The sequence below is a fragment of the Eleutherodactylus coqui genome, chromosome 2 (assembly GCF_035609145.1).
Source record: "Eleutherodactylus coqui strain aEleCoq1 chromosome 2, aEleCoq1.hap1, whole genome shotgun sequence".
Classification (NCBI taxonomy): Eukaryota; Metazoa; Chordata; class Amphibia; order Anura; family Eleutherodactylidae; genus Eleutherodactylus; species Eleutherodactylus coqui.
In genome coordinates, this window is record NC_089838.1 from 340491673 (window position 1) to 340507115 (window position 15443).

Below are 15443 nucleotides of genomic sequence, written 5' to 3' on the forward strand. Positions count from 1 at the left end.
TGGCTACGTCAATGGTGTCGTCAGCAAAGATTTGGATTTCCCCTCGTCATCCTGACAGCATACACATGGAGGTTGTCCGCTGGACCCCTGTTGGGACAGGAAGCGGAAAAACATACAAAAAGCGACTCCCGCCACCGGCTCACCGGTGTCTTCCTGTCCCTACAGGACAGTCCAAGCGGAAAGCCTCCAGGTGTATGCTGGAGGCAGGAAAAAAGAAGAAAGAAAACTTCCATGCAGCCTGCCCGCCCGTGGGGGGACGACTCTCTGGTCGGGCTGGCAGAGCTTGCGCGGGTGAGACCCTACGTGGGGACCCTCACCCGCAGGATCCCAAACCAGCACCACGTTCCCTGCAGGGAACCCTTCCCCAGTGCGCTGCCCAGTGGGGTTGTTGCACTGGAAAGATGCAGCCCCATACCTGCGGGGCTTGGAAGCCGCCCACTCCAGACATCAGGCACCCGCTTCGGACATCAGGCACCCGGGCCGTTATCCTGGCTTCCAGAGATCCTCCGTCGGGCAGAGCGGCTGAGCAGGTATGCCAGTGAGGGGGGGGGGAGAGCGCGCGGTGCGGGCCGACCGGCGCGCTCGATCCGACATCCCCGGACATCATGTGTCCTCCTCAGAGCCCCGGCGTAGAGTGTATCCCCCGGGTCCGGCGCGGCGGCATGACGTCAGCACGGCCGCGTCACGGGGAGGGGGGGGGGGCCTCGAGAAAAAAGGCGCCAAATTTGAAAAATTCAAAAAAAAAAAGAAGAGGAAAAAAGCAGGATTTTCCCCACATGTCTTCGGTCTACACCTTAGGAAAAGATGTCGGCCAGAGAAGACACAGAGAGCAGCCTGCTGGTGAGTAGACCTCCGTGGGTCTCGCACCAGGGGTAAGGAAGGGATCAGGTGCTGGAAAAACCCCCTTTTTGCTGTCTCCGTCTCTTAGGACAGAGAAGCACAAAAGGGCAGAGAGGCCAAGAAGCGCCTGCGCAAGTGTCCGGTCTGCCTGCGGCGACTGGACGAGGGACACAACAAACCCTTATGCGCAGACTGCACAGAGAAAGTGGTCCGTGAGGAAGGCCCCTCGGGCATATCGGACATCCGAGCTATGATCCGCGAGGAGATCGAGGCCTCTCTCTCGTCTCTTTCCGTTCCGCCCCCCACGAAAAGGGTAAGGCGGTCACGGATAGAAGAATCAGACTCTGAGGAAGGGCTCTTAGAAGATTCCCTCTCAGAATCCATACCGCCCATGGAAGACTCGAGGAAGTACTTCTCATCGGCGGATCTGGGGCAGCTACTAACAGCGGTCCGTCACACCATGCAGGTGGAGGAACAGACGCAGCAGCAGCCATCCTTCCAGGATAGCTTGTTCCGGGGGCTCCTACCGCAGCCCAAACCATCATTCCCGGTCAATGATATCCTAAAACAGCTTATCTTGACCGAATGGAAACAGGCAGAACATAAGTTTTTCCTGTCTAAGGAATTTAAAGATCGTATGGTCTTCACCCCGGAAGACATTGAGTTCCTGGACACCGTCCCGAAAGTGGATTTGGCGGTCGCCAGGGTCTCAAAGAAGGCTGCCCTCCCCTTTGAGGACATCTCCCAATTGCGGGACCCACTGGATACACGAGTGGATTCGGCAATGAAGAGGGCCTGGGAGTCGGCGGCCCTCACCATGAAAACCAACATCACGGCCACGTCGGTAGCGAGATCCATGACGGTCTGGTTAGACCAACTCCAGACACTGGTCTCGCAAAGGGGTTCGAGGGAAGATATCTCCAACTGCCTCCCCCTCCTCCAACAGGCCACCGGCTTCCTGGCGGACACCTCGATGGAGTCAGTAAGGTTCGGGGCCCGTTCGGCAGCACTTTCGAACACAGCCAGGAGGGCCGTCTGGGTAAAAGCCTGGACAGGGGACAATGCCTCAAAGAACAGGCTTTGCTCCTTGCCCTTCCAAGGACGCCGCATCTTCGGGCCTTCCCTGGATACACTCCTGGAGAAGGCTTCAGACAAGAGTCAGGGACTACCAGCAGAGAAACCCGTCAAGCGGCCTTCTTCCTCCTACCCCCCTCCCTTTGTTCCCCCGAGAACATACAGGGGGAAGGGGAAAACCGGACGCTGGTCTTACCCCAAAGGCGGAAAGGGTGAGAATCCGCCCATCGGGATCTGGCAGGTGGGGGGCAGACTTGGGGGTTTTGCCAATAAATGGACCGAAATAACCTCCAATCCCTGGGCCTTACGCCTGGTCTCAGAGGGCTATAGAATTTAATTTTCCGCCCCTCCTCCCCGGAGGTTCGTGGTTACCCCCTGCCAGTCACCCGCGTTGGCCCGGGCCCTCCAGTCGGGGGTACGGGATCTACTGTCCCTGGGGGCCATTATCCCGGTTCCCACAGAAGAACGGTTCAAGGGGTGATACTCCCCCTTGTTTCTCATCAAGAAGCCTAACGGGGCCTACAGAATCATAATCAACCTGAAATACCTGAATAAATCTATAGCATACCAAAGATTTAAAATGGAATCAGTAAGATCAGCGATCCCCCTAATCGCACCAGATAGCGTCATGGCCACGGTGGACTTAAAAGACGCCTATTATCATATTCCCATACACTCAGACTCCCAACAGTTTCTTCGATTCGCCCTGGTGATAGAAGGGTCAGTCTCGCATTACCAATTTGCATGCCTGCCGTTCGGGATTTCCTCCGCACCTCGGGTATTCTCCAAACTAGTATTGGAGATGGTGGCAGCACTAAGGACGGACAAAGTACTAATTGTCCCATACCTCGACGATTTCCTGCTTATAGCAGGATCATCTTCGGAGCTCCAGCACCGGGTCAACCTCACCCTCCACCTGTTCGAGTCGTTAGGTTGGATCATTAACTTCGACAAATCCAGTCTTCGGCCCGAACAAAGGAAAAAGTTCCTGGGGGTTATCCTGGACTCACACCACCAGTGCTCTTCCCTTCCGCTAGAAAAGCAAAAAACGGTCCAAGACGAGAGCCGGGCACTTTCGTTAGCCTCCCAAATCTCCCTTAGGAGAGGCATGAGGGTCCTCAGTCTCATGACAGCCTATATTGGAGTAGTCCCTTGGGCCCAGTTACATGGTAGAACTCTTCAGGACTTTATCCTGAGCAACTGGGACAAATCACCAGCTTCCCTGGATCAGAAAGTCACCCTTGCTCACAAAGTAAGGTCTTCCTTGGGGTGGTGGACGTCTATCTCCAACCTCGCCAGGTCCAGAAGTTGGGACCCGGCATCCCCAGTATCCATTTTCACTGACGTGAGCGCAACTGGCTGGGGGGCCCACTTAGGCTGTCATTATGTCCAGGGGGGCTGGAACCAGAAAGAAGCCACTCAATCCTCCTATTACAAGGAGCTTTGCGCTGTCTGGAGGGCCATCCGGGGCCTCGAGACAGAGATCGGAAATAGACCCATTAAGATATTTTCGGATAACATAACAACTGTGTCCCTCATTCGCCACCAGGGATCCACGCGGAACCCCCGACCACAAGACCTGGCGGCGAAAGTGCTCGGGTGGATAGAGCAGCGGATGCCTTCCGTTTCAGCGTTCCACGTAAGGGGCCCAGAGAATTCCATGGCAGACTACCTCAGCCGCAGGAGGATAGACCCTGGGGAGTGGGTGCTACATCCAGAGGCATTCCAATTAATTACGGAAAGATGGGGGACACCAAAGGTGGACTTGTTTGCCTCTCGGGAGAACAACAAGTGTCCCCGTTTTTTTCCAGGGGGGGGGGCAGACGGGGGCTCCCTGGGAATAGACGCACTATCCCAAGCGTGGGAATGGGACCTGGCATACGCCTTCCCACCTATCCCCCTGATCCCTCGGGTTCTAAAGAAGATCCAGGGGTCCCCAGGCTCCGTTATCCTGGTGGCCCCGTTCTGGCCCAAGAGACCTTGGTTCCCGCTCCTGGCCGCTCTATCAACACAGGAGCCTCTACATCTGCCGTGGAGAGACGACCTCCTACAACAGGGTCCCCTGATTTGCCCAGAAGCCCGACAGTTCAGACTAGCGGCCTGGAGGCTGTGCGGGTAAAATACCTGAACCAGGGCCTATCAGGGAGGGTGACCACCACCTTATGTGAGAGCCTCAAAGAGTCCACCAGGAACATATACACCAGGGTGTGGGACGCCTTCTCTAGGTGGTTGGGGCACAGTATTCACGACCTCCAACAACCAGACATTAATAAGATTCTGGAGTTCCTTCAGGATGGACTGGACTTGGGGCTAAAACCTGGTACCCTTAAGGTCCAGGTGGCCGCCCTGGGAGCCTTCTTTGACTTCCCCTTAGGCGACCATAGGCTAGTCAAAAAATACCTTAAAGGAGCAGTCAGACTCCACCCCTTTATAAGGAAAGCCATGCCCCCATGGGACCTGAACCTTGATTTGCAGGCCCTTTGCGCACACCCCTTCGAGCCCCTGGAAGAACTCTCAGTTAAGACCCTCTCATATAAGGTTGCCTTCCTAGTGGCCATTACATCCGCCAGGCGGATCGGGGAAATCCAAGCCCTCTCTATAAAAACCCCATATATGACCATCTTCCCGGACAAGATAGAGTTTAGGCCCGACCCCTTCTTTCAACCGAAAGTCCTCACAGACTTTCACAGAGAGCAAAGAATAGTACTTCCCTCCTTCTGCCAGGAACCCCATAACACTACGGAACAGAGGTTCCATAACCTAGACGTGAGACGAGCAGTCCTGAAGTCTTTAGAGGTCTCACATACTAATAACCTCTTTATTCAATTTCAGGGTCCACGCAGAGGAGGGGCCGCTACTAAGGACTCCCTAGCGCGGTGGGTCAGGAGGGCCATAGAAGAGGCATACAGATCCCAAGGGATCCCACTCCCGGGCGAAGTTAGAGCCCATTCTACTAGGGCGGTCGCCTGTTCCTGGGCGGAGAGAGCCCAGGCGACAACCGACCAGATCTGCAGAGCCGCCACATGGTCAAGCACCCATACCTTTGTAAAACACTATCGTCTGGACGTGGGGGCCAGCCGGGACACTGCCTTTGGGCGGAAAGTTCTGCAGGCAGTGGTCCCTCCCTAAAGCCCTTGGTTGTTGGTATTCCTCCATGTGTATGCTGTCAGGATGACGAGGGGAAGACAGGAATTAGGTTTACCTGTTAATTCCTTTTCTTTAAGTCATCCTGACAGCATAGGGGCTTTTCCCTCCCCTTCAGTTATTCTTCTCTACGTGAAGTAACGTATTGTACTATGATTTCGGTATTAAAAATGAGTGATTAAGCAAAGCCGGGTCACTGTAGTTATTTGGTACACACTGGTGAGCCGGTGGCGGGAGTCGCTTTTTGTATATTTTTCCGCTTCCTGTCCCAACAGGGGTCCAGCGGACAACCTCCATGTGTATGCTGTCAGGATGACTTCAAGAAAAGGAATTAACAGGTAAACCTAATTCCTGTCTTCTTAACCATGGAGTGAATTACATATATGATGGCCTGCTTGCTAGAGATGTTTTGCATCTAACAAAGACGGGTAAGCATATATTTGACAGGCGCCTTGCTTCACTCATTAGGAGAGCTTTATACTAGAACAATATGGGAAGGAAAGTATAAAGCCAGGCAAAAATATACAGCTAATGAATACAGTTGAGCACTTTGCTTTTAGAAGTGGAAGGAAAGAACAAAGACAAACAATTTAGAGGGAAAGTAGAGGAGCAAGAGACACTGATCACAAACTAACATGTTCCTACATAAATGCACAGAACATAGAAAACAAGCAAGGGGAATTGGAGCTCCTAATACAGGAAGAGAAATATGATGTCATAGGCATCACAGAAACTTGGTGGAGTGATACACGGGATTGGAATACAAGCCTTGAAGGATACAACTTATTTATAAGAAACAAACCTAATAAAAGAAGAGGAAGTGATGCTGTAACATCAGCTGATCTTCCCTGTGCTATTGGGGGAATAAAAGAATGCAGAATAAGCAGAGGGAGGGTGAGGGAACACTTAGCTAATTTAAACAAACTCAAATCACCAGGTCCAAATGTATTACATCCTAGGATACTGAAGGAAGCAGCAGAGGTAATTGCTGAACCACTCGCTGGATCTCTACTTTTCCTTGGTCAGATCTTATCTGCAATACTTAGTCCAGTTCTGGGATGTATTAAGAGAAGATAGTCTAGATCACGTGAGGTCATTATCCCCTCTACTCTTCCTTGGTCAGACCTCATCTGGAATACTGGGTCCAGTTCTGGGCACCCCACTTTATACAAGACATAGACAACTGGAGCAGGTTCAGATAAGAGTTATCAACATGGGGAGCGGTCTGCAAACCATGTCCTATGAGGAACAGTTAAAGGATCTGGGAATGTTTAGCTTGCAGAAGAGAAGGCTGAGGGGAGACTTAATAGCTGTCTACAAATATCTGAAGGGCTGTCACACTGCAGAGGCATCAGCCCTATTCGCACAAGGAAAGATTAGAGGCAATGGGATGAAACTGAAAGGGAGGAGGCACAGATTAGATATTAGACAGTGAGGGGGATCAATGAGTGGAACAGGTTGCCACGTGAGGTGGGGAGTTTTCCTTCAATGGAAGTTTTCAAACAGAGACTGGACGTACATCTCTCTGGAATAATTCAGTGAATCCTGCATTGAACAGGGGGCTGGATCAGATGACCCTGGAGGTCCCTTCCAACTCTACAATTCTATGATTTTATGTTGGCACAATGCCTCTAAAAGTGCTAATCCCCATGCATAAGGTTGCTGAAACCTTAAGAGAGTGTCTACTTTAGGGAAAATTTGTAGTGTTGTATGCCCCTCAAATGGTTACACCTTGTCCCACAGGGGTTTTGAGTTCTTGAGCTAGTGTACTCTGTTCTGCCAAGTCTATGCCCTAAAAAGACAAATGGGTTTTCAGTTGGGACAACTCTTTTAATTATTTTTCCTCCCAACTAGTACTCATGTTCGACTTTTGGGTCTTGTTAATGTCATGTCCATGCCTTCTCTCACTTTTCTGCCCTCATTCTCCATAGCTGTCTTACCTCAAGACTTTAGTCTTCTCATAACATGTTCACAATAAGACATGTTTGAGTCATTGGTTAATATTGACATTGAGATTATCTTTTCCACTAATCTGCTAGAGGTGCTTTTTGTTACAGGTTTAATTTGCCACCTTTAACCATAGCAGAGGATATTGGCACCAAATCTGATTTTGTCAGCGCAAACCCAAGTATCCTGGTAAAGAGGTGAGAATGACACTTTCCTATATAGCAAGTCAGAAGAAAATAATGGTGGGTTGTCACACTGCTGGTGTTGACCCACTGTGCCACTGACGAATTTGACTTTGAGCTACTCCTGTGGGGTGCTCCTATGGGGTTGCCTTATTTTTACCCTTTAGTCTCTTTTTAAGGAATATGGTCTTCAATGCAGGTGCCCCTAAACCATAATTCCAAGATTAGTTAGGATAGGTAGAGACATAGTCGAAATGGCAGGCTGAGATCATGACCGGCAGAGCTCCTTCAAAATGGAGAGGAAGACAAAGAGTAAGAGCAGATGGCAATCAGGAAATCATAGTCAAGGAACCAAGTTAAGTTCAGGATAGGCAAGCATCAGGAAAGTTGGGAATAACAGGTATTGGTCAAAACCAGGAGTTAATCCTAATGGCACCTACATGCAATCCTACATGCAATCCACTTTACTTTAAGCACCCTTCTCAACTGGAGGGTACCTGAGCATAATGTGTGAAGCACTAGGATTGGTTGGAGACAGGAAAGCTAAGTGCGCTTTCTGACCCTGTAAGAGTTTGGCTAATTGTACATCCTACTGGAGATGCACGGAAGGAACCAAAGATGCCTTCAGCCTCGAGTGAAAGAAGGAGGAGGCACTGCTGATTGTGGCCATAACAGGATTACATTGATTAAATAGTGTTTTAATAGATTTATCAAGACTCTACCATTGTCTCTGTGGTAAAACAGCTCCAACAATAGAGCAAAATGTGCCATTTAATAGGCAAGACTTGAGATGCTTGTGGGTGTCGGGTATAGAGTGCAACTGGGCCTTATTTCTACTCCAGACTAAACTGGTCAAGTACAAAGATTAGAGATGAGCGAGCACCAAAATGCTCGGGTGCTCGATACTCGGGACGAAAATTTCGCGATGCTCGAGGGTTCGTTTCGAATAACGAACCCCATTGAAGTCAATGGGTGACCCGAGCATTTTTGTATATCGCCGATGCTCGCTAAGGTTTCCATTTGTGAAAATCTGGGCAATTCAAGAAAGTGATGGGAACGACACAGCAACGGATAGGGCAGGCGAGGGGCTACATGTTGGGCTGCATCTCAAGTTCCCAGGTCCCACTATTAAGCCACAATAGCGGCAAGAGTGCCCCCCCCCCCCCCCTCCCAACAATTTTTACTTCTGAAAAGCCCTCATTAGCAATGCATACCTTAGCTAAGCACCACACTACCTCCAACAAAGCACAATCACTGCCTGCATGACACTCCGCTGCCACTTCTCCTGGGTTACATGCTGCCCAACCCCCCACCCCCTCACGACCCAGTGTCCACAGCGCACACCAAATTGTCCCTGCGCAGCCTTCAGCTGCCCTCATGCCACACGGTGGCCTCATAGCCACACCACCCTCATGTCTATTTATAAGTGTGTCTGCCATGAGGAGGAACTGCAGGCACACACTGCAGAGGGTTGGCACGGCTAGGCAGCGACCCTCTTTAAAAGGGGCAAGACGATAGCCCACAATGCTGTACAGAAGCAATGAGAAATATAATCGGGTGCCACCGCCATCAGGAGCTGCACATGTCGGCATAGCAATGGGGAACCTATGTGCCACACACTATTCATTCTGTCAAGGTGTCTGCATGCCCCAGTCAGACCGCGTTTTTTTATAAATAGTCACAGGCAGGTACAACTCCGCAATGGGAATTCTGTGTGCACCCACAGCATGGGTGGCTCCCTGGAACCCACCGGCTGTACATAAATGTATCCCATTGCAGTGCCCTGGACAGCAGAGCAAACGTCAGATTAAATGCAGGTGGGCTTCGGCCCACACTGCATGCCCCAACCTGACCGGGCTTTTTAATTCATAGACACAGGCAAGTACAACTCCCTATTGTGAAGTCCCTGTGGACCGACAGCATGGGTGGGTGCCAGGAAGCCACCGGCGGCACATAAATATATCCCATTGCATTGCCCATCACAGCTGAGGTAATGTCATGTTTAATGCAGGTGGGCTTCGGCCCACACTGCATGCCCCAGTCAGACTGGGGTTCTTTAGGAGAGGACACATGCAGTTACAACTCCCTGTGGACCCACAGCATGGGTGGCTCCCTGGAACCCACCGGCGGTACATAAATATATCCCATTGCAGTGCCCAGCACAGCTGATGTAACGTCAGCTTTAATGCAGGTGGGCAAAAAATTAATTGGATTACACTGTAGGCGAGGGCCCCAAAAAATTGGTGTACTAATTTACCTCAGAAAAATTGCCCATGCCCAACCAAGAGGGCAGGTGAAACCCATTAATCGCTTTGGTTAATGTGGCTTAATTTGTAACTAGGCCTGGAGGTAGCCCAGTTAAAATAAAAATTGGTTCAGGTGCAAGTTTTAACGCTTTAATGAGCATTGAAACGTATAAAAATTGTTTACAAAAATTGTATGACTGAACCTTGTGGCCCTAAGAAAAATTGCCCGTTCGGCGTGATTATGTGAGGTTTCAGGAGGAGGAGCAGGAGGAGGAGGAGGAATATTATACACAGATTGATGAAGCAAAAATGTCCCCGTTTTTGATGGTGATAGAGAACGATGCTTCCATCCGCGGGTTCAGCCTACGTATTGTTTAGGTATCGCAGCTGTCCACTGGTGGAGAAGAGAAGTCTGGGGAAATCCAGGCTTTGTTCATCTTGATGAGTGTAAGCCTGTCGGCACTGTCGGTTGACAGGCGGGTACGCTTATCTGTGATGATTCCCCCAGCCGCACTAAACACCCTCTCTAACAAGACGCTAGCCGCAGGACAAGCAAGCACCTCCAGGGCATACAGCGCGAGTTCAGGCCACGTGTCCAGCTTCGACACCCAGTTCTTGTAGGGGGAAGAGGCGTCACGGAGGACGGTTGTGCGATCGGCTACGTACTCCCTCACCATCCTTTTACAGTGCTCTCGCCGACTCAGCCTTGACTGGGGAGCGGTGACACAGTCTTGCTGGGGAGCCAGAAAGCTGTCAAAGGCCTTAGAGAGTGTTCCCCTGCCTGTGCTGTACATGCTGCCTGATCTCCGCGCCTCCCCTGCTACCTGGCCCTCGGAACTGCGCCTTCTGCCACTAGCGCTGTCGGATGGGAATTTTACCATCAACTTGTCCGCCAGGGTCCTGTGGTATAGCATCACTCTCGAACCCCTTTCCTCTTCGGGTATCAGAGTGCAAAGGTTCTCCTTATACTGTGGGTCGAGCAGTGTGTACACCCAGTAATCCGTAGTGGCCAGAATGCGTGATACGCAAGGGTCACGAGAAAGGTATCCTAACATGAAGTCCGCCATGTGTGCCAGGGTACCTGTACGCAACACATGGCTGTCCTCACTAGGAAGATCACTTTCAGGATCCTCCTCCGGCCATACACGCTGAAAGGATGGCAAGCAGCATGGGTACCCTCAGCAGTGGGCCAAGCTGTCTCTTCCCCCTCCTCCTCACCCTCCTCATGCTCCTCCTCCTCCTCCTCCTCAACGCGCTGAGATATAGACAGAAGGGTGCTCTGACTATCCAGCGACATACTGTCTTCCCCCGCCTCTGTTTCCGAGAACAAAGCGTCTGCCTTTATGCTTTGCAGGGAACTTCTCAAGAGGCATAGCAGAGGAATGGTGACGCTAATGATTGCAGCATCGCCGCTCACCATCTGGGTAGACTCCTCAAAGTTTCCAAGGACCTGGCAGATGTCTGCCAACCAGGCCCACTCTTCTGTAAAGAATTGAGGAGGCTGACTCCCACTGCGCCGCCCATGTTGGAGTTGGTATTCCACTATAGCTCTACGCTGCTCATAGAGCCTGGCCAACATGTGGAGCGTAGAGTTCCACCGTGTGGGCACGTCGCACAGCAGTCGGTGCACTGGCAGATGAAACCGATGTTGCAGGGTGTGCAGGGTGGCAGCGTCCGTGTGGTACTTGCGGAAATGTGCGCAGAGTCGGCGCACCTTTCCGGGCAGGTCTGACAAGCATGGGTAGCTTTTCAGAAAGCGCTGAACCACCAAATTAAAGACGTGGGCGAGGCATGGCACGTGCGTGAGGCTGCCAAGCTGCAGAGCCGCCACCAGGTTACGGCCGTCGTCACACACGACCATGCCCGGTTGGAGGCTCAGCTGCGCAAGTCAGCGGTCGGTCTGCTCTGTCAGACCCTGCAGCAGTTCGTGGGCCGTGTGCCTCTTCTCTCCTAAGCTGACTAGTTTCAGCACGGCCTGCTGACGCTTGCCCACCGCTGTGCTGCCACGTCGCGCGACACCGACTGCTGGCGATGTGCTGCTGCTGACACATCTTGATTGCAAGACAGAGGTTGCGTAGGAGGAGGAGGAGGGGGGAGGTTTAGTGGAGGAAGCATACACCGCCGCAGATACCACCACCGAGCTGGGGCCCGCAATTCTGGGGGTGGGTAGGACGTGAGCGGTCCCAGGCTCTGACTCGGTCCCAGCCTCCACTAAATTCACCCAATGTGCCGTCAGGGAGATATAGTGGCCCTGCCCGCCTGTGCTTGTCCACGTGTCCGTTGTTAAGTGGACCTTGGCAGTAACCGCGTTGGTGAGGGCGCGTACAATGTTGCGGGAGACGTGGTCGTGCAGGGCTGGGACGGCACATCGGGAAAAGTCGTGGCGACTGAGAACTGAGTAGCGCGGGGCCGTCGCCACCATCATACCTTTGAAAGCCTCCGTTTCCACAACCCTATACGGCAGCATCTCCAGGCTGATAAATTTGGCTATGTGCACGTTTAACGCTTGAGCGTGCGGGTGCATGGCGGCCTACTTGCGCTTGCGCTTCAACACTTGCGCTACCGACGGCTGGATGGTGCGCTGAGAGACATTGGTGGATGGGGCCGAGCACAGCGGAGGTGAGGGTGTGGGTGCAGGCCAGGAGATGGTAGTGCCTGTGTCCTGAGAGGGGGGTTGGATCTCAGTGGCAGGTTGGGGCACAGGGGGAGAGGCAGCGGTGCAAACCGGAGGCGGCGAACGGCCTTCGTCCCACCTTGTGGGGTGCTTGGCCATCATATGTCTGCGCGTGCTGGTGGTGGTGAAGGCTGGTGGTGGTGGCTCCCCGGCTGATCTTGGCGCGACAAAGGTTGCATACCACTGTTGGTCGGTCGTCTGCACTCTCAGTGAAAAACTGCCAGATCTTTGAGCACCTCGGCCTCTGCAGGGTGGCATGGCGCGAGGGGTCGCTTTGGGAAACAGTTGGTGGATTATTTGGTCTGGCCCTGCCTCTACCCCTGGCCACCGCACTGCCTCTTCCAACCTGCCCTGCTGCTGCACTTGCCTCCCCCTCTGAAGACCTGTCCTCAATAGGCGTAGCAAACCAGGTGGGGTCAGTCACCTCATCGTCCTGCTGCTCTTCCTCCGAATCCTCTGTGCGCTCCTCCCTCGGACTTACACCAATTACTACTACCTGAGTGATAGACAACTGTGTCTCATCGTCATCGTCCTTCTCACCCACTGAAAGCTCTTAAGACAGTTGCCGGAAGTCCCCAGCCTCATCCCCCGGACCCCGGGAACTTTCCAAAGGTTGGGCATCGGTCACGACAAACTCCTCCGGTGGGAGAGGAACCATTGCTGCCCATTCTGGGCAGGGGCCCGGGAACAGTTCCTGGGAGTCTGCCTGCTCCTCAGAATGTGTCATTGTAATGGAGTGAGGAGGCTGGGAGGAGAGAGGAGCAGCAGCCAGAGGATTCAGAGTTGCAGCAGTGGACGGCGCAGAACTCTGGGTGGTCGATAGACTGCTGGATGCACTTTCTGCCATCCACGACAGGACCTGCTCACACTGCTCATTTTCTAATAAAGGTCTACCGCGTGGACCAGTTAATTGTGAGATGAATGTGGGGACGCCAGAAACGTGCCTCTCTCCTAATCCCGCAGCAGTCAGCTGCGATACACCTGGATCAGGAGCTCGGCCTGTGCCCACACCCTGACTTGGGCCTCTGCATCCTCGCCCGCGTCCACGTCCTCTAGGCCTACCCCTACCCCTCAGCATGGTGTATTACCAGTACTGCAGAAACAGAACGCTGTAATTAAATGTGCCGCTTATTGGCCTGTCGTTGGAGGCTGACTTCGCTTACGGAACGCACAGCAGAGGCAGGAAAGAATTTTGCGCAAGCCTGCTGTAACACTTAGCTGGCTGCGTTTGAATTAGGACAACTACCCCTAGCAGAGACCCAGTACACTTGTGGACAGGAATACAGCGGTGATGTAAGAGGCAACGCAGAGGCAGGAAAGAATTTTGCCCAAGCCTGCTGTAACACTTAGCTGGCTGCGTATGAATTAGGACAACTACCCCCAGCAGAGACCCAGTACACTTGTGGACAGGAATACAGCGGTGATGTAAGAGGCAACGCAGAGGCAGGAAAGAATTTTGCACAAGCCTGCTGTAACACTTAGCTGGCTGCGTATGAATTAGGACAACTACCCCCAGCAGAGACCCAGTACACTTGTGGACAGGAATACAGTGGTGATGTAAGAGGCAACACAGAGGCGGGAAAGAATTTTGCGCAAGCCTGCTGTAACACTTAGCTGGCTGCATATGAATTAGGACAACTACCCCCAGCAGAGACCCAGTACACTTGTGGACAGGAATACAGCGGTGATGTAAGAGGCAACGCAGAGGCAGGAAAGAATTTTGCGCAAGCCTGCTGTAACACTTAGCTGGCTGCGTATGAATTGGGACAACTACCCCCAGCAGAGACCCAGTACACTTGTGGACAGGAATACAGTGGTGATGTAAGAGGCAACACAGAGGCGGGAAAGAATTTTGAGCAAGCCTGCTGTAACACTTAGCTGGCTGCGTATGAATTAGGACAACTACCCCCAGCAGAGACCCAGTACACTTGTGGACAGGAATACAGTGGTGATGTAAGAGGCAACACAGAGGCGGGAAAGAATTTTGTGCAAGCCTGCTGTAACACTTAGCTGGCTGCGTATGAATTAGGACAACTACCCCCAGCGGAGACCCAGTACACTGAGGACGGTCACAGGCAGCCCAAATAGATTTTTTTTCCCAAATGTTTTTGGAAAGGCCCACTGCCTATATACACTAAATATGTCTTCTGTCCCTGCCTCACCACTACTGGCCCTGGACAATGTAAAATTACTGCAGGACGCTATGCTCTGCACGGCCGATATACAAAAAAAAATACATATGCAACACTGCAAAAAGCAGCCTCCACACTACTGCAGACGGTTAGATGTGGCCCTAAGAAGGACCGTTGGGGTTCTTGAAGCCTAAAATACTCCTAACACTCTCCCTATAGCAGCAGCACCAGCAGCAGCACTTTCCCTGAACTATGTCAGAACGCATCTGTGGCGAGCCGGGGGGGGGGGCCGATTTATATGCTCGGGTGACACCTGAGGGACGCCAGAAACGTGCCTCTCTCCTAATCCCGCAGCAGTCAGCTGCGATACACCTGGATCAGGAGCTCGGCCTGTGCCCACACCCTGACTTGGGCCTCTGCATCCTCGCTCGCGTCCACGTCCTCTAGGCCTACCCCTACCCCTCAGCATGGTGTATTACCAGTACTGCAGAAACAGAACGCTGTAATTAAATGTGCCGCTTATTGGCCTGTGGTTGGAGGCTGACTTCGCTTACGGAACGCACAGCAGAGGCAGGAAAGAATTTTGCGCAAGCCTGCTGTAACACTTAGCTGGCTGCGTTTGAATTAGGACAACTACCCCTAGCAGAGACCCAGTACACTTGTGGACAGGTATACAGCGGTGATGTAAGAGGCAACGCAGAGGCAGGAAAGAATTTTGCCCAAGCCTGCTGTAACACTTAGCTGGCTGCGTATGAATTAGGACAACTACCCCTAGCAGAGACCCAGTACACTTGTGGACAGGAATACAGCTGTGATGTAAGAGGCAACGCAGAGGCAGAAAAGAATTTTGCGCAAGCCTGCTGTAACACTTAGCTGGCTGCGTATGAATTAGGACAACTACCCCCAGCAGAGACCCAGTACACTTGTGGACAGGAATACAGCGGTGATGTAAGAGGCAACAAAGAGGCAGGAAAGAATTTTGCGCAAGCCTGCTGTAACACTTAGCTGGCTGCATATGAATTAGGACAACTACCCCCAGCAGAGACCCAGTACACTTGTAGACAGGAATACAGCGGTGATGTAAGAGGCAACGCAGAGGCAGGAAAGAATTTTGCACAAGCCTGCTGTAACACTTAGCTGGCTGCGTATGAATTAGGACAACTACCCCCAGCAGAGACCCAGTACACTTGTGGACAGGAATACA

General features: G+C 52.3%; 1 protein-coding gene across 1 annotated transcript in view; it reads left to right on the plus strand.

Moving 5' to 3' along the window:
* The window catches only part of LOC136610468 (alpha-2,8-sialyltransferase 8E-like), a 29884-nt gene that overhangs the window by 12073 nt on the left and 2368 nt on the right, over positions 1-15443 (plus strand). Inside the window, exon 7 of the mRNA XM_066589695.1 lies at positions 7116-7202. Within this exon, the coding sequence (XP_066445792.1) occupies positions 7116-7202 (87 nt within the window). The remainder of the gene's footprint in view (positions 1-7115; positions 7203-15443) is intronic.